General features: G+C 40.5%; 1 protein-coding gene and 1 non-coding gene across 3 annotated transcripts in view; one reads left to right on the top strand and one right to left on the bottom strand.

Moving 5' to 3' along the window:
• Positions 1 to 23,267, top strand: part of LOC112412445 (S-adenosyl-L-methionine-dependent tRNA 4-demethylwyosine synthase) — a 154,176-nt gene that overhangs the window by 10,588 nt on the left and 120,321 nt on the right. Inside the window, exons 6-7 of one of the 2 annotated variants that reach the window (XM_024764137.1) lie at positions 1,066 to 1,353; positions 8,493 to 8,615. In XM_024764137.1, the coding sequence (XP_024619905.1) occupies positions 1,066 to 1,353; positions 8,493 to 8,615 (411 nt within the window). The remainder of the gene's footprint in view (positions 1 to 1,065; positions 1,354 to 8,492; positions 8,616 to 23,267) is intronic. The other variant, XM_024764138.1, reaches the window with a different exon arrangement.
• Positions 19,277 to 19,348, bottom strand: TRNAD-GUC (transfer RNA aspartic acid (anticodon GUC)). The gene has a single exon. It is a non-coding gene; the product is annotated as a tRNA-Asp (tRNA).

The raw sequence follows: 23,267 nt of genomic DNA, 5'->3' as shown, positions 1-23,267 counted from the left end.
TGTTCTCCTGGATCCTTTTTTCTGAGTGAAATTAACTTGGCTCCTTTTCCTTTGCATTCTCTATACTTTAAAAAAGAAAAATGTGTGGGCTTCCCTGGTGGCGCAGTGGTTGAGAGTCCGCCTGCCGATGCAGGGGACATGGGTTCGTGCCCTGGTCCGGGAGGATCCCACATGCCGCGGAGCGGCTGGGCCCGTGAACCATGGCCGCTGAGCCTGCGCGTCTGGAGCCTGTGCTCCGCAACGGGAGAGGCCCGCCGCCGGAAAAAAAAAGAAAAGAAAAGAAAAGAAGAATGTGGAGGCTCTCAGTTTCTTAGTGGTTCTGAAAAGTGATCAGAGTTTTTTTATGTGTACCTCTCCCCAGATGTGAGCCCAGCTCAGCTCACCTATTTTTGGTAGAATGTGAGGAAAGATGAAGGTGGAGATCTTTCTGTAAAAGTTGTTTTCATCCAGCTGTTCTATCAAGATGTGTATTCTCTGTGCCTGCCCCCCCCCATATTTTCAAAGGAAGTAGACACAAGGTAAAATTCAGATATGTAAATATTTTGTTTACTGCCTTGCCATTTAGGAAGCCTGTTAAGTTTTTGAACTCTTAATTGTACTTCTTGATAACTCCTATGCCTCAGCTTAAGTGCTTCATACTGTAATAATGCATCTCTGGCTTATGAAATCATGAGTCTTGCCAAATGGGCTCCGTTTGTACTTTGTTGTTTAATGGTCTTTGGCCCCAGAGGCTTTATTTTAGAAGAAACTGATTTTGCTACTGAGTGATTTCATTCTGACCATGATTTAGAAGACTAGTTTTCAAATTCTTCATCAGGTACTAACCCTTAGTTTAACAAAATAATTTGTCGGTCCCTATATTTAAAAAAAAAAAAAAATCTTCTGCAGAATCTTACCTGAATGTATCAATGGCTGGAGGGCCTGAAGCCCTTTTGACTGGGCAGTTCCTTCTTCCTAGCAGCGGCCGGGAACAGGGCCCCAGTGGAACCCCAGGCTGTCGCAGAGCAGGCTGCCAGCCTCTGATCTGGAGGACTGTTGTAGCTCACCTGTCTCTTTCTCCTGCAGGTGGGGAAGAACGTGGACAAGTGGCTCTGGATGCTCGGCGCCCATCGTGTGATGTCCCGAGGGGACGGTGACTGCAACGTGGTTAAAAGCAAACACGGCAGCATTGAGGCCGACTTCACAGCGTGGAAGGCTAGGTTCATCTCCCGGCTACAGGCGCTCTGTAAAGGAGAGAGAAAACCCTGTGGTGGCAACTGCAAGAAGGGCAAATGCGAGTCTAATCAGCACGGCTCAGAGGCAATGGAGCCAGGGTCTCACGCCCAAGAGGGATTCCATCAGAGAGACGCTGAGGTACGGAGCCCACGTGTCCATGTCTCCCTGTTTTCCTCCTGCATTTGGAGGTGCTGAACCTTTCCTCTGTCCTGGGAAGCTCTTTCCTTGGCCTCTGGTTAGAAGGAAGAGCTGAAACTCATGTGGGGATGTTCTAGAGAGAGTGGGATCTTAGGATAAGCTATGTTGTGCTGGATGCTTTCCTAAATATGTTCTTTAATTGTTGCATTGCTGGAATCCAGTAGGTTTCTGCCCCAGTTTGCAGGTTAGGGAATGGGTCTGGAGAAGTTGAATATGTCCCGGGCTGAGCTCATGTCTTTTTACCCCCAAACCACATATTCCTCCCAACCTCTTTTATTTAATGACTCCATTAATCACCCAAACTTGAAGGCTGCAAGTCATCCCAGATTCCTCTCTTTCATCCCTCACATTCTAAAAATTTCTCTTTCTTCAGATACCCCAGTTCCTTTGAAGCTCGTGTTACATCAGGCTATATCACTACGGTTGTCTTTGGGCCACCTGGTCGCTTGCATCATTTGGGAACAACTTGACATTCTGACTCCCTGTCTTTCTTGCCACCCTTGCTCCTGTCATTCCTCTTTGTGGCTGAGCCATCCACATAGATGATTTATCCTGTCCCTTTCCTGGCCTTCACACCCCCAGGAACCATTTTCTTCAGTGACCTTGGCCTCCCACTTCTGTGCTCACCTCTGACATTTCATGTCCCTATGACCTGAACTCTGAGCCCTCTCTGGTGCTCTTACTTTAAAGTTCTTTGGACCCCACGTTTTTTTCACAGGGTAGTGCTAACTGCTTACTTCACTTCTGTCTTTACCCAGTTTGAATTTTATACTCGTTCTCTTAAAAACATCTTCAATTCGCTTGCCATCCACTCCCTCTTCCAACCCAGTTGGCTAAGCCCCAAGCCAGGTTGGGACCTGTCTGCCTTCTCTTTGGCCACAGATTGGTGACCACGGGCTCAGGTGTGCAGCCAGAACTGCCCCCAGTCTCCAGCATCCTCTCACTCTCCGAGACCACTGTTCAGTGCTCTTTTCCCCCCGCCCCTTCCTCCAGCTCTCATAGGAAGCCGACAGAGAATTCTCTTAGAGCCTCCCTGCGCTGTCTACAAATCCTGCCATCTTTTCTGCCACAGAGACCAAGTATCTAGTTCCTGTCAAGCCCACTCTGTGCATGCTCTGGGATCAAGGACTTTGTTCCCTTTGTTCCTTCATATATTGTATGTCTCTCCCCTGCACTGTTAATCTCTCTCTCTCTCCTAGGTGGTCCCCAGAAATACATAAACGTGCTCTGGAATCACCTGTGTTTAAACAAACACAGAAAGCAAATAAGAAACAAGCCTTTCCTTTGTTCTGTGCCTTTCAGCTGCTGTTTCATTTTTCTGCTCTTTTTCTAGCCAGTCTCTTTGCTTTCATTTGTTTATCTTCCCTCCAGTTGGCTCCTACCATTTTAAAAAACTTAAAAAAAATTTGAGTTAAAATTTGCAAAGCATAAAATTAGCCATTTTAAAATACATACAATCTAGTGGTATTTAGTACATTCCCAATTTTGTGTAACCACTGCCTGTATCAAGTTCCAATACCTTTTCATCACCTCAAAAAAAACCCTTACCCATTAAGCAGTCACTCTTCACTCCCTTTCCCTCGGCCCTGACAACCTCCACTTTGCTTTCTGTCTCTATGGATTTATTTATTCTGGATGTTTTATACAAGTGGAATCATTAATATGTGACCTTTTTTGTCTGACTTCTTTCACTTAGCATAAAAGAGTTTCATCCATGTTGTAGCATGTGTCAGTACTCCATTCCTTTTTATGGCTGAATAATATTCCATTGAATGGAATTGTGGATCCATTTATCTGTTGATGAGAATTCTGGTTTTTTCTACCTTTTGGCTATTGTGAATAGTGCTGCAGTGATATTCATGTACAGGTGTTTGTTTGAGTAACTTTTCAGTTCTTTTGGGTATATACCTAGGAGTGGATTGCTGGATCTTGTGGTAATTCTATGTTTAACTTTTTGAGGAACCACCAAGCTGTTTTCCCCAGTGGCTGCACCTTTTTGCCATACGCGGCCCTCTCACCGTTGTGGCCTCTCCCGTTGCGGAGCACAGGCTCCGGATGCGCAGGCTCAGTGGCCATGGCTCACGGGCCCAGCCACTCCGTGGCATGTGGGATCCTCCCAGACCGGGGCACGAACCCGTGTCCCCTACATTGGCAGGCGGACTCTCAACCACTGCGCCACCAGGGAAGCCCCAAGGCTGCACCCTTTTGCATTCCTACCAGCAATGTACAAGGCTTCCAATTTCTCCACATCTTTGTCAACACTTTTTTTTTTTCTTAATTGTAGCCGTTCTAGTGTGTGTGAAGTGATGTCTCCTTGAGGGTTTTTAAATTTTTGTTTATTTTTTTAATTTTTAAAATTTTTATTGAAGTATAGTTTATTTACAATTCTGTGTTAGTTTCAGGTGTACAGGAAAGTGATTCAGTTATATATGCACACACATATATTTATATATATAAACGCGTATGTGTATATATATTCTTTTTCAGATTCTTTTCCACTTATAGTTATTACAAGATATTGAATATAGTTCTCTGTGCCATGCAGTAGGTACTTTTTGTTTATCTCTTACCAGATATATAACTTGCAAATATTTCCTCCCATATAGACTTCCTTTTCACTTCCTTGGTCATGTTTTTTGATGCACTAAAGTTATTAATTTCCATGAAGATCAGTTTGTCCATATTTTCTTTTGTTGCTCATGCTGTAGGGGTCATATATATGAATCCATTGCCAAATCCGAGGTTATGAAGAGTTATTTCTATGTTTTCTTCTAAGAATATTATAGTTTTAGTTCTTATATTTAGGTCTTTGCTTCATTTTGAGTTAATGTTTGTGTATGGTGTGAGGTCAGGGTCCAGTTTTATTCTTTGGCATGTGTAGATCCATTTGTCCCAGCACCATTTGTTGAAAAGACGATTCTTTCTCGACTGAATGGATAGCACCCTTGTCAAAAGTCCATTGTCCACAGATGTGTGGGTTTATTTCTGGATTCTGTTCCACTGATCTGTATGTCTCTCCTTAGGTGAGTACCACACTGTAGATTTGTAGTTAAGTTTTGACATCAGGGGTCCTCCTACTTTGTTCTTTTTCAGTGTTGTTTTGGTTATTTTGGGTTCCTTGCAATTCCATATGAATTTGAGAAGCAGTCTTTCCATTTCTGCAAAACACATTGTTGGGCTTTTGATAGGGACTGTATTGAGTTTGTAGATCACTTTGGATAGTATTGTCATCCTAACAGTATAAAGTCTTTCAGTCCATAAACACGGGCTGTCTTTCCATTTATTTATGTGGTCTTTAGTTCCTTTCAGCAATATTTTGAGTTTTCAGTGTCCAAATGTTTTACCTTGGTTAAATTTTTTCTTACGTATTTTATTCCATTAGAAGCTATTGAATTCCACAGTCATCAGAGAAGATACTTTGGTTGATTTTAATCTTGTTTTGTAACCTAATGTATGGTCTGTCCTGGAGAATATTCCATGTGCACTTGAGAAAAATGTGTAGTCTCCTGTTTTTGGGTGGAATGTTCTGTATATATCTGTTAGGTCTGATGGACTATGGTGTTGTGCCAGTCCTCTATTTCCTTATTGATCTTCTATCCAGTTGTTCTATCCATTATTGAAAGTGGGGTATTGAAGTTTCCAACTGTTGTAGAATTATCTTTTCTCCCTTCAGTTTGTCAATTTTTACTTCATATGTTTTGGGCTCTGTTAGGTCCATATATGTTTATAATCATTAAGTCTTCTTGGTGGGTTAATACTTTTATCAATATATAATATCCTTTGTCTCTTGTAACAATTCTTGGCTTAAAGTCTATTTTGTCTGATGTTAGTATAGCTACCCTTGCTCTCTTTTGGTTATTATTTGCATGGCATATCTTTTTCTTTCTTTTTTTTATGTTTTTTTTTTTTGGCTGTGCCACATGGCTTGCAGGATCTTAGTTCTCCAACCAGGGATCAAACCCAGGCCCCCTACAGTGGAAGCACAGAGTCCTAACCACTGGACCACCAGTGAATTCCCTGGAATATCTTTTTCTATCCTTTGACTTTCAACCTGTTTTTATCTTTGTAGCTAATGTGAGTCTCTTGTAGACAAAGTGGAGTTGGTTCCCTTCCTTCTTTGTTTTGATCCATTCTACTTGTCTCTGCCTTTTAATTGGAGAGTTTAACCCATTTTCACTTATAATAATTACTGATAAGCAAACGCTTCTGTCATTTAATTATACTTTCTATATATTTTACATCTTTTTGTTCCTTAATTTTTCCATTACTGCCGCCTTTTGTGTTTTATTGTTTTCTTTTTGTGGTGTACCAATTTGATTCCTTTCTCATTTTCATTTCTGTACATTTTTAAGTTATTTTTTGGTAGTCACCCTGGGGATTGCAGTTAACCTCTTTGACTTACACCACTCTATTTGAATTAATATCACCTTTATATACAAAAACTGTGCTCCTATTCAGCTCTGTCACGTCCCCTCTATGTTATTGTTGTCACAAATTATGAGTTTACATGTTGTGTGCCCATTAACATGGATTTATAGTTAGTTATTTTATGCGTTTGTCTTTTAAATCATATAGGGAAAAAGGAATTATAATCAAAAATTACAGTAATACTGACTTTTATATTTAACCTATATACTTGACTTTAATTTTCCTTTTTCTTGGTTCTGTGTTTACTTACTTTTTTTGTAAGCCTTTGGCTAATTCTCAGAGTTCTGACAAAATGACATCTGTTGGTTTTTGCTTAATTTTTAGGTGTGTCTGTGGGGGAACAAGCCCTTGGAGTTACTTACTCTGGCGTTTTTGCTGATACCACTCATAGTTTTTAACATTAAAAAAATTTAAGTTAAATATTTTTAAAATCAAAAGTAACACTTGTACATATAAAACGTCAAATAGTACTTAGAGGCTTATAATTAAACACTGTACTTCCTTGTCTATTTCTATCTAATTCTTATTTTCCCAAGGCAGCCACTTTTAATTCTTTTACCTTTTTCATTTTTATTCTTAAATAATAGTCCCTTCTTGCTATTGATTTTTTAAAAATTTCAAAATCATACACACACACACACACACACACACACACACACAGCATCACTTCCCTTCCTCTTGTATGGTTGTATCACACTTTCTGTTTGGACCATTATTCATTGTCATTATTGTAACTGTGTACGTATTTGTGTATCTGCCCTATATACTAGATTATTATATTTTCATTCTTATACACTTATTCTCCTTAAGATTATTGCTGCATTTTAAAAAAAATTTATTTATTTATATTGTATTTTTGGCTGCGTTGGGTCTTCGTTGCCACGCACAGGCTTTCTCTAGTTGTGGCGAGTGGGGGCTACTCTTCGTTGTGGTGCACGGGCTTCTCATTGCGGTGGCTTCTCTTGTTATGGAGCATGGGCTCTAGGTGCACAGGCTTCAGTAGTCGTGGCACGCAGTCTCAGTAGTTGTGGCTCACGGGCTTTAGAGTGCAGGCTCAGTAGTTGTGGTGCACGGGCTTAGTTGCTCTGTGGCATGTGGGATCTTCCTGGACCAGGGCTTGAACCCGTGTCCCCTTTATTGGCAGGCGGCTTCTTAATCACTGTGCTACCAGGGAAGTTCCCTGTTGCTACATATGTTTTGATTTCTCTATAACCATCCCTAATTCCAGAACTAACAAAACTGAAAGTTGTTTTTCAGTATCCTGTAGTTGTTTGGGATCCTCCCGGACCGGGGCACGAACTCGCGTCCCCTGCATCGGCAGGCGGACTCTCAACCACTGCGCCACCAGGGAAGCCCCGCAGGCGGCTTCTTAATCACTGTGCCACCAGGGAAGTCCCCTGTTGCTACATATGTTTTGATTTCTCTATAACCATCCCTAATTCCAGAACTAACAAAACTGAAAGTTGTTTTTCAGTATCCTGTAGTTGTTATTGATTCTTGGTGGCTTCTCGTGTGCCCTCTCCTGCTCCACTGTGGCGTGGCTGCCCTCTAAGCGTTGCTGCAGCTGAAGTCCTGTGTCTTCCATCCACAGCCTTCCTCTCGCCAGCTTCTTGGATTCCCTAATTCTTGTGTCTCATATCTTCTTATCTCTCCACTGACTCTTTCCCCTGCATCGGCAGGCGAACTCTCAACCACTGCGCCACCAGGGAAGCCCCCTGACTCTTGTTTTTTGGAGCACATTCTCCAGTAGCTCTTTGAGAAAGGGTGTTTTTAAAGGTGGATTTTCAGACTTTTCATATCTGTGAGTCTTTATCCCATCTTCACAGTTGATTGATACTTTGGCTGCGTATAGAATTCTAGATGGGAGTTATTTTCTTTCAGAAAATGGAATGCATGATCCATTGTCTTCTAGTTACGAGTGGAACCCAAGTTTAATTTGGTTCTGAATTTGTATTATATAATCTTTCTTCACCCCTCCTAGAAACCTTAAAACCTCCAAATAAAATCCCTCTAACCATCTATTCTTTGCTCCGTTCTTTCCCCCAAATTCTGTGCATGTTTTTCTTGCTTTCTCTGCTTGTACAGAACATTTTTTCTAGTTTATCTTTACACCAAGGATACAGCCTTGTGGGGTCCCCAGCTTTGACTCTTGTTTCCTGTGTAAGAATTTCCTCCTAGTATCATCCCTTCAACTTTACCTGCTCTTCCCTTGTCCTGTCCTGCTGTCAAAATAGGTTCCACAGATTTAGCAGATACTCTCAGCTCCATTTGTCACTTACCTCCTAGGATTCCCCTTTTTAGTTCATATTTGTCCTCTTTGGATTCCTTACGTTTTTGCCAACTCCATAATACGTTTAAAATTATGCTTTTAAAATGTAGGGACTTCCCTGGCAGTCCAGTGGTTAAGACTCCGTGGTTCCACTGCAGCTTTGTAGCCATATTGTTTCTGTTGCAGCTATCAGCTCTGTCATATTATTAAGAAAGTAGCCATAGATAATGTATAAATGATGGGCTCCTTTAGATTTGGCCTGAGGCTGGCTGGCCTCTAGCCCAAAATATCTCAAGTCCATGCAGTGAACTTACAATCTGGGAAGGAATATTAGACACTTTGCTACTTTGCACAGTGTATTTCTGAAGCATTGATGTTCCAGCAGGAAGAGCCCTTTGGGAGCACCAGTGAGGAAGAGTCTGGTACTGAGGACCATCAGAGTCTAAAATCTGTCATTGATGTTGAAGACCTTGGCAAGATTATGGATCGTATGAAGAGAGAAAAGGTACTGTAATTTTGGGAAATGGTGAGCTGGGATCCGACAGTTGGTTGACATCTAGCATCTGTGTTGGTGCATAGTCCATCTGAGCTCATAATTGGACAGTTTTATTTCTTTGCCTCCTGTTTTGAGAGTTTTATACTTTTTTTGGCCGTTATAACATGAGTTTTGTGAAAATCTTTCTCAGCCCTGTGGAAATGAGCTCGTAGTAGAATAGACATAACTGAGGAAAGGGTAGATGGTTAGAGGGACTTTCCTCAGTGTTGTGGCTGAAGATGACAGGCTGAGCAGCATGATGAGATTGGTGTTGATATTCCCAGTGGAACCCTCATGTAAAAGTGCTTCCCTGTCGTAGACCGAGTGGTGTTGGGCTTAGGGATGGCACGATGGTCTGTGGGTGTTGAGGTCAGCTTAGGTGGAGGCCCTAGGAATCTAGGAAATGTTCATCTAGGTTGTCATTGTCTTAGTTACTCGAAGAGTAAGAGAATGTATGGTGTAGTAGGGTGTTAGGCAGAGTCTAATGATCTAAAATTGAAATAACGTTATATATGCAATAATATAAAAATATAAAGTCTCAATTTATGTGTGAGTTTTGGGAAATGAGAATATCCTAAGGTAAAAATGTATCGAATGCATAAGTCTTAGAAATAAAAGAAGCAAACTGTGGAAGAATCCAGGAAAACCTATGATAAAATTAACACAAACTCAAATGAAACAGTTCAGTAAGGCAGCAGGCCATAGTAAGGTAAAAAGTCAGCGCCCTTTATATTCCCAGATAATAACCAGTTAGAAGCTGTGGTGGGAGAGGACCCCATTTACAGCAGCTACATAAAAAATAAGCACGCACATAGGGATACACTTCTGAAGAAATAATCCTAAATCTCTACGAGGAAGACTTTAAAACATTCCTGGAAGATGTAAAAGTGCCTTGAACAAATGAAAAGACCTTCCTCGTTTTTAGATATGGTGACTCAGTATTGTAACACTGTCAGTTCTTTTAAGTTAATACATACATTTGATGCAATCCCATTAAAATTCCAGTAAGGTATTTTTTTTTGGAGCTAGACTGGTTGATTCATGTGGAAAAATAAACATGCAAGGGTAGTTAGGGAAACTTTGGCAAAAGTCATAATGAGAAAGGCTAGCCCTACCAGGTGTTTAAACTTAACTACAAGGCATCTGTAACTGACACTGTGGTACTGGCTCCCGATGAGACAGACCAATGCAACAGAATAAAATTCCAGGAATAGATCCAAGAATATACGGAATTTCATATATGATAAAGTTGGTGTCTCTTTTCCCCAGGGGGAAGATATACTTTTAAGATAAATGATGTTGACAACTGGCTAGCTACTCGTGAAAAGATAAGTTGGCTCTGAACCTCATACATACATCAGGATAAACTCCAATCTGAGTTAGATCTCCAATCAGAGATATAAATGTTGAAAAATACGTAAATAATAGAATTAGATGCATTATTTAAAACTTGAAAAAAGATTTTGTATATGATCTGAAATCTGGAAACAATAAAACATTGAATATCAGTGATTTTTTAAAAAATTCACATAGCTATAGACAAAATCAAAAGACAAATTATAAAGTGAGGGAAAATATTTGCCCCTTATACTATAAAGAAGGAGTTAATTTTTCTACCATACACAGCACTCTTAAAAATTGAATGAAAAAAAAAAGACTTTAGTAGAAAAAAAAGGAAAAACACATGAATAGGCGAGTCTCAGAAAAACCTCTACAAATAGACTTTAAACATGAAAAAATCCGCAAATTCACTCGTAATAAAGGACATGCAAATTAAAACTACACTGATATACATTTTCTTACCTAGAAAAATAGCAGAAATTCAAAAGTTGGACAATGCACAATTGGTGAGGCTCTGTGGAAACAGGCACCCATACCTTTCTGATGGGAGTCCAGAATGGTATACCCGTATGCAGGGGCTTTGGGCAGTCTTTACCAAATTCACACGCATTTACGCGTGATCCAGCAGGCCCAGATGTATAAATTTGCCTTGAAGATACATCTTCACAAATACAAAACAGCATCTGCACAAGGGTATACCTTGCAGCAAGTATAACAAACAGCGATTGGATACTGGCTGAAAAAAGCATGATGTACCCACACAGTATAATATTGTTGTACAGCTGTGAAAAATAATAAAGTGGATCCATATGCATTAATGTGATTTCCAGGTGGTATGATTTGGAGGCTGATACGAACTTAAGATTTTTAAAAATGTACGTTTATTGTCATGTTATATTTGCAAATTTATAATTTAAATGTGCGTGTGTATAAATAATATTTTGTGGCTGTGTTTGTTGAAAGGACCTTTCATGTTCTGACACTAACTAACACCCAGTTAACTCAAATGACCTGCAGTTCAATTCAGTTCTGGCACTACCTGGAGTTAGTGTCAGACCCCCCATAGTCCTGTGCAAGACTGTCTCCACTTCAGTGGTAGCTGTAAGTCTAAGGGTCCACTTGGACTTCCGACCAACTGGTCATAAGTATGGGGGTTCTCATGTCTGATCCCCTCACGTTCGATAATTTGCTAGGATGACTCAACTCACTGAAAGCACTGTGTAAATCTCCCTTGATTTACAATGGTCTTATGTCCCAATCAACCCATTTTAAGTTGAAAATTTTGTAAGTCAAAAACATATTTAATACACCTAACCTATCAAACATCAAAGCTTAGCCTAACCTACCTTAAACATACTCAGAACACTTAAATTAGCCTACATTTGGGCAGAATCATCTAACATAAAGCCTGTTTTATAATAAAGTGTTGAATGTGATTTATTGAATAGCATACTGAAAGTGAAAGAGTGGTTATAGGGGTACAGAATGGTTTTGAGTGTATTGGTTGTTTATGCTCCTTTGTGATTGTGTGGCTGACTGGGAGCCTTGGCTTGCTGGCATCACAAGAGTGTATTGTACTGCATATGGGTAGCCTGGGAAAAGACTAAAATTCAAAATTCGAAGTAAGGTGTTTACTAAATTTGTATCGCTTTCGCAACATCAAACCATTGTAAGTCAGGGACTTACGGTTACAGTTATGTAGCGAAGGATACAAATCAGAAACCACCAAATGGAAAGGAAGCATAGGACAAGACCTGAGAGTGGAGGGTTGGGGAAGAGACCCAGAGTTTCTGTGCCCCCTCATCGTGGAATCTGGGCACATCACCCTCCCACCCCATCAATGTGTTTGTTCACCATCTAGGAAGCTCTCCTGAGCTTTATTTTTTACTTTATAAATTTCTTTCTTTCTTTCTTTATTTTTGGCTGTGTCGAGTCTTCATTGCGGCGCGTGGGCTTCTCATTGCAGTGGCTTCTCTTGTTGCAGAGCACCGGCTCTAGGCGCGCGGGCTTCAGTAGTTGTGGCACATGGGCTCAGTAGTGGCTTGTGGGCTCCAGAGCGCAGGCTCAGAAGTTGTGGTGCACAGGCTTAGTTGCTCCATAGCATGTGGGATCTTCCCGGACCAGGGCTCGAACCCATGTCCCCTGTGTTGGCAGGTGGATTCTTAACCACTGTGCCACCAGGGAAGCCCTCTACTGAGCTTTAGCATCCAGAATTTTTATTGGGGTTTCATTATGTAGGCATGGTTAATTAGATCATTGGCCAGGTGTTTGAACTCAATCTCCAGCCAGCCTCCCCTCCCCCTCATGTCTCTGGAGATCCAGCTGGCCCAAAGTTGCATTATGTGATTGTCTTCTGGTGACCAGCTCTCTTCCTGAAGCTATCTAGGGGCCCACTGTGAGTCACCTCGTTAGCATAACAAAGACACTTCTGTCTCTTTAGGAAATGCCAGGGTTTTTTGAAGCTCTGTGTCAGGAGCTAGGGACAAAGACCAGATGTATTCTTTATTGTGCCACAGACCTAGAAACAAACAGAGTAAGCCCTCAGATCTTGTTTTCTAAAATCATTACCCTACTAAAAGGAACTAGGGCTCCTTGAAGAAATGGCTGATTCCAGGGTTGGGGAAGGGAGTGTAACAGATGAGCCTGGGATGTCTTGTTGAGTAGGTAGGTCCTCAGTGTCTAAAGGATATAGCTTGAGGAGTTTCTCACAGGCCAAATATGGGGCAGTTTGAACATCAAAAATCAACATAATAATGAACATAATGGATTATATTACATCAAATTAAAAAAAAATCCTTGTGCTACTCAAAAAAAAAGGGAGGCACAGGAGAAAGTTTGTTTTTTTGGACTTTTTTTTTTTCTTTTTAACATCTTTATTGGACTATTATTGCTTTACAATGGTGTGTTAGTTTCTGCTGTATAATAAAGTGGATCAGCTATACATATACATATATCCCCATATCTCCTCCCTCTTGCGTCTCCCTCTCACCCTCCCTATCACACCCCCTAGGTGGTCACAAAGCACCAAGGTGATCTCCCTGTGTTATGTGGCTGCTTCCCACTAGCTATCTGTTTTACATTTGGTAGTGTATAAAGTCCATGCCACTCTCTCACTTTGTCCCAGGTTACCCTTCCCACTCCCTCATCTGCACACGGTGACAGTTTTACTTCTTCTTTTCCAATTTGTATTCCTTTTATTTTTCTTGTCTGATTGCCATGGCTAGGACTTCCAAAACGATGTTAATAATAGTGGTGAGAGTGGACATCCTTGTCTTGTTCCTGATCTTAGAGGAAATGCTTTCAGTTTTTCACCATTGAGAATGATGTTTGCTGTGGGTTTGTCATATATGGCCTTTATTATGTTGAGGTAGGCTCCCTCTGTGCCCACTCTCTGGAGAGTTTTTATCATAAATGGGTGTTGAATTTTGTCAAAAGCTTTTTCTGCATCTATGGAGATGATCATATGGTTTTGTTTTTTTTTAAAGATTTTTTTGATGTAGACCATTTTTTAAAAATAATTAATTAATTAATATTTAATTTTGGCTGTGTTGGGTCTTCGTTTCTGTGCAAGGGCTTTCTCCAGTTGCGGTGAGCGGGGTCCACTCTTCGTCATGGTGCGCGGACCTCTCACTCTTGCAGGCTCTCCCGTTGCGGAGCACAGGCTCCAGATGCGCAGGCTCAGTAGTTGTGGCTCACGGGCCTAGTTGCTCTGCGGCATGTGGAATCTTCCCAGACCAGGGCTCAAGCCCGTGTCCCCTGCATTGGTAGGCAGATTCTTAACCACTGTGCCACCAGGGAAGCCTGATCATATTGTTTTTATTCTTCAATTTGTTAATATGGTGTATCACATTAATTGATTTGCGTTTATTGAAGAATCCTTGCATCCCTGGGATGAATCCCACTTGATCATGGTGTATGATCCTTTTAATGTGTTGTTGGATTCTGTTTGCTAGTATTTTATTAAGGATTTTTGCATCTATATTCATCAGTGATATTGGTCTGTAATTTTCTGTTTTTGTAGTATCTTTACCTGGTTTTGGTATCAGGGTGATGGTGGCCTCATAGAATGAGTTTGGAAGTGTTTCTTCCTCTGCAGTTTTTTGGAAGAGTTTGAGAAGGATGGGTGTTAGCTCTTCTCTAAATGTTTGATAGAATTCACCTGTGAAACCATCTGGTCCTGGACTTTTGTTTGTTGGAAGATTTTAAATCACAGTTTCAATTTCATTACTTGTGATTGGTCTGTTCATATTTTCTATTTCTTCCTGGTTCAGTCTTGGAAGGTTATACCTTTCTAAGAATTTGTCCATTTCTTCCAGGTTGTCCATTTTATTCGCATAGAGTTGCTTGTAGTAGTCTCTTAGGATGCTTTGTATTTCTGCGGTGTCTGTTGTAACTTCTCCTTTTTCATTTCTAATTCTATTGATTTGAGTCCTCTCCCTCTTTTTCTTGATGAGTCTGGATAATGGTTTATCAATTTTGTTTATCTTCTCAAAGAACCAGCTTTTAGTTGTATTGATCTTTGCTATTGTTTTCTTTGTTTCTATTTCATTTATTTCTGCTCTGATCTTCGTGATTCCTGTCCTTCTGCTAACTTTGGGTTTTGTTTGTTCTTTTTTAGTTCTTTTAGGTGTAAGGTTAGATTGTTTGAGATTTTTCTTGTTTCTTGAGGTAGGCTTGTATAGCTATAGACTTCCCTCTTAGACCTGCTTTTGCTGCATCCCATAGGTTTTGGATCGTCGTGTTTTCATTGTCATTTTTCTCTGGGTGTTTTTTGATTTCCTCTTTGGTTTCTTCAGTGATCTCTTGGTTATTTAGTAATGTAGTGTTTAGCCTCCATGTGTTTGTGTTTTTTACGTTTTCTTCCCTGTAATTCATTTCTAATCTCATAGCGTTGGGGTCAGAAAAGATGCTTGATATGATTTCAATTTTCTTAATTTTACTGAGGCTTGATATGTGACCCAAGATGTGATCTATCCTGGAGAATGTTCCTTGCGCACTTGAGAAGAAAGTGTAATCTGCTGTTTTTGGATGGAATATCCTATAAATATCAATTAAATCTATCTGGTGTATTGTGTCATTTAAAGCTTCTGTTTCCTTATTTATTTTCATTTTGGATGATCTGTCCATTGGTGTAAGTGAGGTGTTAAAGTCCCCCACTATTATTGTGTTACTGTTGATTCCCTCTTTTATAGCTGTTAGCAGTTGCTTTATGTGTTGAGGTGCTCCTGTGTTGGGTGCATGTATATTTATAATTGTTATATCTTCTTCTTGGATTGATCCCTTGATCATTATGTAGTGTCCTTCCGTGTCTCTTGTAAGGAGAAAGTCTTTACAGAAGGTTTACAGATTATAAATAAAGAGGGCATGATAGAATTAGAAAATTACCTGTTTGCAGTCCCTAGTGTAATAATTGATTTAAGCAAGGATTAGGTGAAATGTCTTTGAGCAACAGATATTGACATAGTCTCAAAACATCATGCCAGGAACTAAACCACTTAGACGTGCCAAAAATAAATAAATCAGTGGGGAAAAAAAATTCCCCGTAAATTATTTACTAAGCATAAAGGGAAAAATGTACGTTTACAAAGAATCAAATTTGACATCATCATTTATGTTACAACTTGACCTTATGTACCTCCTGATATGATCTGTAGCAAGGTATATATGACATCATCTATGCAATTTTGTGTCAAAAAAGTTTAACCTGAATCTAATGGGGAAACAATCAGACAAATCCAGAATGTGGGACAGTCTAGGAGACAACAGGCCAGGCTCTTTAAATAGTTGATGTTGTAGACAGTAACAGCAACAATAAAACTTGGGGTGGGTACTAAGATTTTAAAAGACTAATGAAATATAAACAAATGCATTGTATAAACTTTGATCTTGAATCAAAGAGAAATGGCCATTGTCTTGACATTTGGGGACATTTGAATTGAATTTTCTATTGGGTAATATTAGATTTATGTTAATTTTTCTCATTGTAATAATGGTGTTGTAGTTCTGTAGGTTCATATCTTTTTCTTGGAGCTGAATTTTGCAGTAATTTAAAGGTGAGGTGCTGTGGTGTCTGCAACATACTTTCAAGTGGTTTAGCAAAATTTTGTTTTTATACATAACACACACATACATACATGTGCATAACATGTGTGTGTGTGTGTGTTTATAGATAGATATTGATCAAGCAAAAGTAGTGAATCTAGGTGAAGGGAATGTGGGTTTTCATTGTACCTTTCAACTTCTCTGAAGTTTTCAAGATAAAGAGTGTCAGGGGAACTATTTTCCTATGCCCACAAAATAAAACAAAAAAAAAACTAGTATCAGCTGGATTATGAATTATTTGCATCGGCAGGCAGACTCTCAACTACTGCGCCACCAGGGAAGCCCCTCTACCATTTTTTGATAGGACTAGTTGGTGAATAACTAGTTTTGAATTATATAAAAGTCTTGAGTACTTATTATATCTGTAAAACATGAAGACCTTCTAATTTTACTCTGGGTAGACTCATACCATAGCAAATGGTAATTTAAGGAAACAAATTTAACGATTATTTATTTAATTTTTACTAGTTAAAATTAAAAATTTTTTTCACTATAGGGACTTCCCTGGCAGTTCAGTGGTTAAGACTCTGTGCTTCCACTGCAGGGGGCGTGGGTTTGGTCCCTGGTCGGGGAACTAAGATCCCACAAGCTGAGTGGCTCAGCCAAAAAAAATTAAATTAAATTAAATTAAAAAAATTTTTTTCACTATAAATTAACATACTTGTAATAATGAAAATTTGGAAAATAGAGAAAGGGCAAAAACCTACCAGTAATTCCATCTCCTCATAAAAAAATCACTATTAATAAATAAATATTGGAATATTTATTTAAATTTTATCTCATATGCACCTAAATTTCTATTTTTTAAAAAATTAATTAATTTATGGCTGCATTGGGTCTTCGTTGCTGTGTGCAGGCTTTCTCTAGTTTCAGAGAGCACGGGCTACTCTTCGTTGTGTGCGGTCTTCTCATTGCGGTGGCTTCTCTTGTTGTGGAGCAGGGGCTCTAGGTGTATGGACTTCAGTAGTTGCGGCACGCGGGCTCAGTAGTTGTGGCTCACTGGCTCTGGAGTGCAGGCTGAGTCGTTGTGGTGCACGGGCTTAGTTGCTTTGTGGCATGTGGGATCCTACTGGACCAGGGCTCAAACCCGTGTCCCCTGCATTGGCAGGCAGATTCCTAACCACTGCGCCACCAAGGAAGTCCCTAAATCTCTATTTTATTATAAAAATATTTATCATATTCTTCAGACAGTCTTTATAACCTTATTTTAAAAATCTTTATTTTTATTTTATTTCTAAAGTAATAAATACTGGTATAGTCTATGTTACAACAAGGATTACTTTTGGGAAATATTGTAAAAGCTGCTTTATTTTGAGTTTTACTGTCCTTTTTCAACCTGCATGGGAGGGAGACCCCTTCCCCTGTCTTGGGATGAAAACTCTGGTGGACTCCATGACTTTTCTGGTCATTTTTGGTCATAAAGTATGACAGGCACTTTAAGGTACAAAGTCTTAATTTGGCGGTAGAATGTCCAGTCCTATGTAATACTAAGTAATACTAAATAAACGCAGTCCAAGTTTCCAGTTTAATTCAGAGTGAAACTTCTCCCCTCCTTATTGTCTGCTCTCTGGCCTATTTGCTAGTAGCTATTTTATAATATCTCCTTAGGGTTTGGGGCATGGATGGGGGAAGCAGGAGATAAAGAGAAGTGGGGAAGTTCTTACTTGGCACTGTCACAAGGGGACTTTGTGCGCTCTCGTTGTCAGGTGTTTAAACTTGGCTCTTCTTCCAGGCAGCGTGTTTAGCGCTCCTTTGGAGACGTTGTCCATGGCTGTCTCCACACCTGGCGCCTTGCACTGAGCACGTGTACTCTGAGAAGTGTGCTTCCGATGGTCCTCACTCCTTCCTCGGGGCCCTGTACCTCTGGTTTCCCCTCTTTTGAGGTCTTTCGTCTGTTCTCTCTGGTTGCCCAGTGGGTCAGGATCGAAGATCTCCCCTACCCCTACCCTGCTCCCAAGGGAATGCTCCTGAGTTCTTTATTCTGGGAGCACAGGCTGGTTCCTCTCCAGCAACAGTGCTCACTTGCTAAAGCAACTAGTCAGGCCTTCTGCTCTCTGGATTTCCCGGGCAGGAGTCATTCACCAGTCTGAGTGCAGAGGATACATAGCGGCTTCTTTGAGGTTCCTGGGGTTTGAGGTGAGAACACAGCCCTCCACCCCCAAACATCTCTTCATTTGAGGCAGATGAAGGAGCTCAAAATACCTTTCTAATATTCTCTGAAGAAATCCTCAAAACTCCTCTCTTGTTATCTCCGTACTCTCTACCCTTTCATATCCTTGATGTCAGGGAGGCACTTTTCAAGTTCTTAAACTTGTTCTCAGATATTTCCTTTGAAAATTTAATTTTTTTTTTTTCCCCAATTTATCTTTTGGCCGTGCTGCATGGCATGTGGGAGCTTAGTTCCCCGACCAGGGATCGAACCCATGTCCCCTGCAGTGGAAGCGCAGAGTCTTAACCACTGGACCACCAGGGAAATCCCATCCTTTGAAAATTTTTTTTTTTTTTTTTGCGGTACGCGGGCCTCTTACTGCTGTGGTCTCTCCAGACGCACAGGCTCAGCAGCCATGGCTCACGGGCCCAGCCGCTCCGCGGCATGTGGGATCCTCCCGGACCAGGGCACGAACCCACGTCCCCTGCATTAGCAGGCAGACTCTCAATCACTGCGCCACCAGGGAAGCCCTGAAAATTTTTATAACTTGATCTGACCCTCTCTTTGGAGTTTCATTTAATTTAATACTCTGTTTACATATGTTTAAAAAACTCAAAGAATACAGTCCCCTGTCCCTATTCTTCTTAAATGTACTTTTCACAGGTCACTGCAGTTTACACTTTGACACTATTCTTCCAGGTATTTTACTGCCTTTACAAACACACCTGCATTTTGGTATAACTTAGTTTTTTGGGCTACACAGAATAATTTTGTACTCCAAGTCTACAGACTACTTTTTTCCATTTAACATGACAGGTTTCCAGTCCTGTGATAGAGATCTGCCTAATTAATTTTAATGTTTATGTAGTAGTCCACAATTATGTCCCATAGTTATTTGACTCTTGTTGATTAACATTTAGGTGTTTCCTGATTTCTATAATGAGCACTCTCTTTTTTTAAAAAAAACCTATTTTAATTCCTAAATTGTACTTTTTTTTTTTTCTTTTTTCTTTCGGTTGTGCCGTGTGGCTTGTGGGAGTTCCCTGACCAGGGATTGAACCTGGGCCACAGCAGTGACAGCGCTGAATCCTAACCACTAGGCCACCAGGGAACTCCCTATAATGAACACTCTTGCTCTTATATTTTTCATGACTGATAAACTTATCTTGAGTAAATTTGTAAAATTGAAATTTCTGGATCAAAGAGAATTTTATAATTTTGATATTTCTAAATTGCCCTGTAAAAAGCTGAAAACATTTTAATTTCTTCTTACTGCATGAGAGAGATGAGAATTCCTGTTTCTCTAAACCCTTGCCAACCCCCAGGTGTTCTCAATCTTTTAAATCTTACCAACCTGAAAGGTGAAAAATAATAACCTTAAAAAATAATAATTTGCATTTCTTTAATTTTGAGTGAGATTGAATGTATTTTTTTCCTGTGAAGCATCTCTGTCTACCTGGAGTTAGACTACAAAGTCTGAGGGCACAGTTCCTGAGACTGCTTTCACTTCTGACACCAACTGCAAGTTTGGGGGGTCCTAAAAACCTCCCTCAGATTCAGTCATTTGCTAGAAAGACTCACAGAACTCCCTGAAAGCTGTCACCCTCATGATTACGGTTCATTGCTAGGAAGGGGTACAGGAAAAGCAGCCAAAGGAGGAGATGCATAGAGCAGAGTCTGGGAAGCATTCATTCATTGTCCTCAGGATGTGCTACCCTCTCAGCACGGATGCGTGACATGACACGTGGAGCATCGCCAACCTGGGAAGCTCACCTGAGCTTCGGTGTCCAGAGTTTTTATGGGGGCTTCATTATGTAGGCATACCTGATTGATTGATTGCTCATGGGGTTGGATCCAGCCTACAGCATAGTACCCCCAAAATTTGGCGTGAGTCACCCTAATAGCATAAACTGTCAAGTGCCTCTGAAGGGCCCACCATGAATAAAGATACTCCCAACACTCAGGAAGTTCTAGGGGGTTAGAGGTTACTTTCCAGGAACTGGGGAGAGGCCAGACTTCTCTTTGGTCAAGGCCACATTCTTTACTACACACTGTCCTATGCCCGTTCTTATATTGGGATATTTGGTTCCTTTTGTAGAGATCATAACCCAAAAATACTCTATGAGTGTAAAACTAAACTATAGAATCCAAAATTATTTTCCGAATTTAAAATTATGATTGTTCCTGTCGCAGCATTTTGTTACTTATTTCCTAATACTTTGTCTGTGTGTTGGTGTTGTCGCTGTCACTTTTAATAGCTTTTGTATTTTAGAAGCCCTGGCAGAGGAGCTGTTAAGAATGACAGGTTTGTGGGAGGTAGGTTCAGGGCCTGGGCCAGCCAGTTTGTAACTTGGCGCTCTTAGGGCAAAGCTTAATCTTCTCTGGCCTTAATCCCCGTGTCTGAGAAACGTGGACCATAACCTCTGCCTTCCTCACAGCGTTGTTGAGAGTCAGATAAGAACTGTGCATGAAAATGCATTACAGTCTCTGAGAGCCTGAGAGATTAAAATGAGAAGTAAATATGCTTAGACATTTTAAATTTGCTTATGCATTCTGCTAGAGTTGGTCGTTTAGTCTGTTTTCAGGTTTTCTGCTGTTGTAATTAGCACTGGTCTGAGACCTTTTTTACTTAAAAGAGAGTGTTGATATTTTCTTGGTTTATATTTTCCCCAAGTTGAGATACTGGGTCAAAGCAAATATATAATTGTATGACTCTTAATAAAAATCGGAGTGATTTTAAAAGGTTAAACTGTCTTGAAATGGGATAGATTTCAGTGCATGAGATGCCTGATTTAGGTAGATTTCTGGATCTTCCAAGTTAAGAGAAGATATTTATAGCTTTATTTGTAGTGGGTGAAGAGTTTGGGACAATTTTTTTTCCAACTTCATTGAGATATGATTGACAAATAAAATTTTATGTACTTGGGTTGTACAATGTGATTTTTTTTAGGGTGTGTAATGTGACGTTTGATATGTGTGTACAATGCTTAACCACAGCCCACACATCCCCACTTCATATTGCTAACATTGTGTGTGTGTGTGTGTGTGTGTGTGTGTGTGTGTGTGTGTGTGCGCGCGCGCGTGCGCGCTGAGAACACACAAGATGTACTTTCAGCAAATTTCACAGGTACTGTAAAAGTTTGGAATACTTTGCGGGTACATTGTTTTCCTTTGCTTTTTCCTCTTATGTCCATTAGAGGGCACTGGAGAAAAAGCACTAAGGAAAAATTTGGATGTCCATGTAAATTATTTTTTGAAGTGAAATGATTTTGGACTTTATGAACTTTAAGCAGCTGGCTTATGATATTTCAGGTTTCTCATAGAAATCACTCATAAAATCATCAGATCTAGGGGAAAAAATATATATATTTCCAACTTCAGTGCAGCATGAAAATAACCGCCCCGTTTCTTGCTTTTCATTATTTTTAGGTTACAGCAGGGTTTCCAGGTGTGTCCTGTGTGTTCATTTGATATTGGAGACAGTATACTAAAATTCAGTGATGGATGTTATTACTGCTTGGCTCTTCTTTTTTGTGTCTCCGGGGAGCATTTTCTTTGGGGTCCATCCACGCAGATTCCTGAGCTGCTTTCTGCCTGTTCATCATTCTACATCACATTAATTGCCTTAGTTGTTACTGCAGAGGAAGCAGTACGCTCCATTACCTAAAAGCATCAGCTGTAGAGTTGGGCCAGAGCACTCCTACTGTAAGACCTCTTTTGAATCATATTCACTAACTTTCATGTGTCACAGTATCTCAGCTTGTGTGTCTGGGCAAGTTATTTCACTCTGTGTGTTAGAGTGGGAGACGATAACAATAACTGCTTTATAAAGTTGTTATGAAGATGCAATAAGTTAATCCATCTAAAGCCTTTATTTTATTGCCTGCCACATAGTATGTCCTTGATAACTAATAAGCGATTATTGTCTAAGGAGATATCTTCAAATGGGATACGTTTGGTCTGACTAGAACACCACCATGGTTTCTACCCACCTCCCTCTGCAGCAAGGCAGTAATTCTAGGGCCAAAGAGAATTTGAAGGGTGGGGGTGAGAACTGAGAACAAGAGAGCTAGAGTTTGAAACATTGCACATGCCATGTGCCGAGGGGATGGGGTTTTTGGGGAATATGGCAAGGTTGGGGAACTCTCTAAGCAGTTTGGTATGTTAAGAGTAGAGTGCGGTGGGGATGTGTGGAGAGGTGAAATAGAGTAGGAAGGCAGGGGCAGGATCCTGGACGCCTTTTCCTCCTCTGTCAGGAGAGTGTGAGCTTTGTCCTAAAGGCAGGGGGAAGCAATGTGAATTGATTGAATAGGATGAGTGGGCTGGAGGTGTGGGGAGAGAGAGCTCCAGGGTAGGTTCAGACGATTAGGAGCAATCAAGTACCCTAGATAATCTCATTCAGTCCTCACAAAGACCCTGGTATTGTACTGTCACCTCCACTTTATCATTTTACAGGGCAGGACACAAGCTTAGAGAAGCAAAGCAATTTGTCCAGAGTCGGATGGGGTGGGACCAAGCCCAGGCTCCATCTCTTTGTCTCCCTCCCCTTTGCTGCCTCCCCAGAAGGGAAGCTGAGGAGTTTGGTTAGAGAACAAGGAGTCAGGAAGAGCCTGCCAAGGCTTAGGTTGTTTATTTTCTGTTTCTCTCGTGTTGTGCTTCTAAATGTAAAGCAGATTGCTACTTGTTTTCTTCCTGCAGTAAATAAATGTTGCTAAAATACTCCCCACAGCATGTTCTGGTTAAGCGGACGGACAGTGGCATCAGTATCATTAGTTTTGGAAATGAAGGCGGATGCTTGGTAATTACTCACCAGAGAAGCATTTCAGTCTACAAAAGGAGCTCAGTGTGTCCAGTTCTGATTATAAGGCTGCATAGTACTACAGTGTAACAACATGGAGCTGGTTCTCCTTTCATAATTATTTTTAAGGCTTTAAGTGTTGAATTCACCCTCAAATGTAAGGTGACGTCTCTTCAACCCCAAGGTTGGCACTTAACCAACTAGGTGGAAGTTTTACCTTAAAGTCTTTAAC

The sequence above is a fragment of the Neophocaena asiaeorientalis genome, unplaced genomic scaffold (genome assembly GCF_003031525.2).
Source record: "Neophocaena asiaeorientalis asiaeorientalis breed wild unplaced genomic scaffold, Neophocaena_asiaeorientalis_V1.1 scaffold490, whole genome shotgun sequence".
NCBI lineage: Eukaryota > Metazoa > Chordata > Mammalia > Artiodactyla > Phocoenidae > Neophocaena > Neophocaena asiaeorientalis.
Note: the sequence above shows the minus strand (reverse complement) of the source record. Positions and strands in the feature narration are given on the sequence as shown.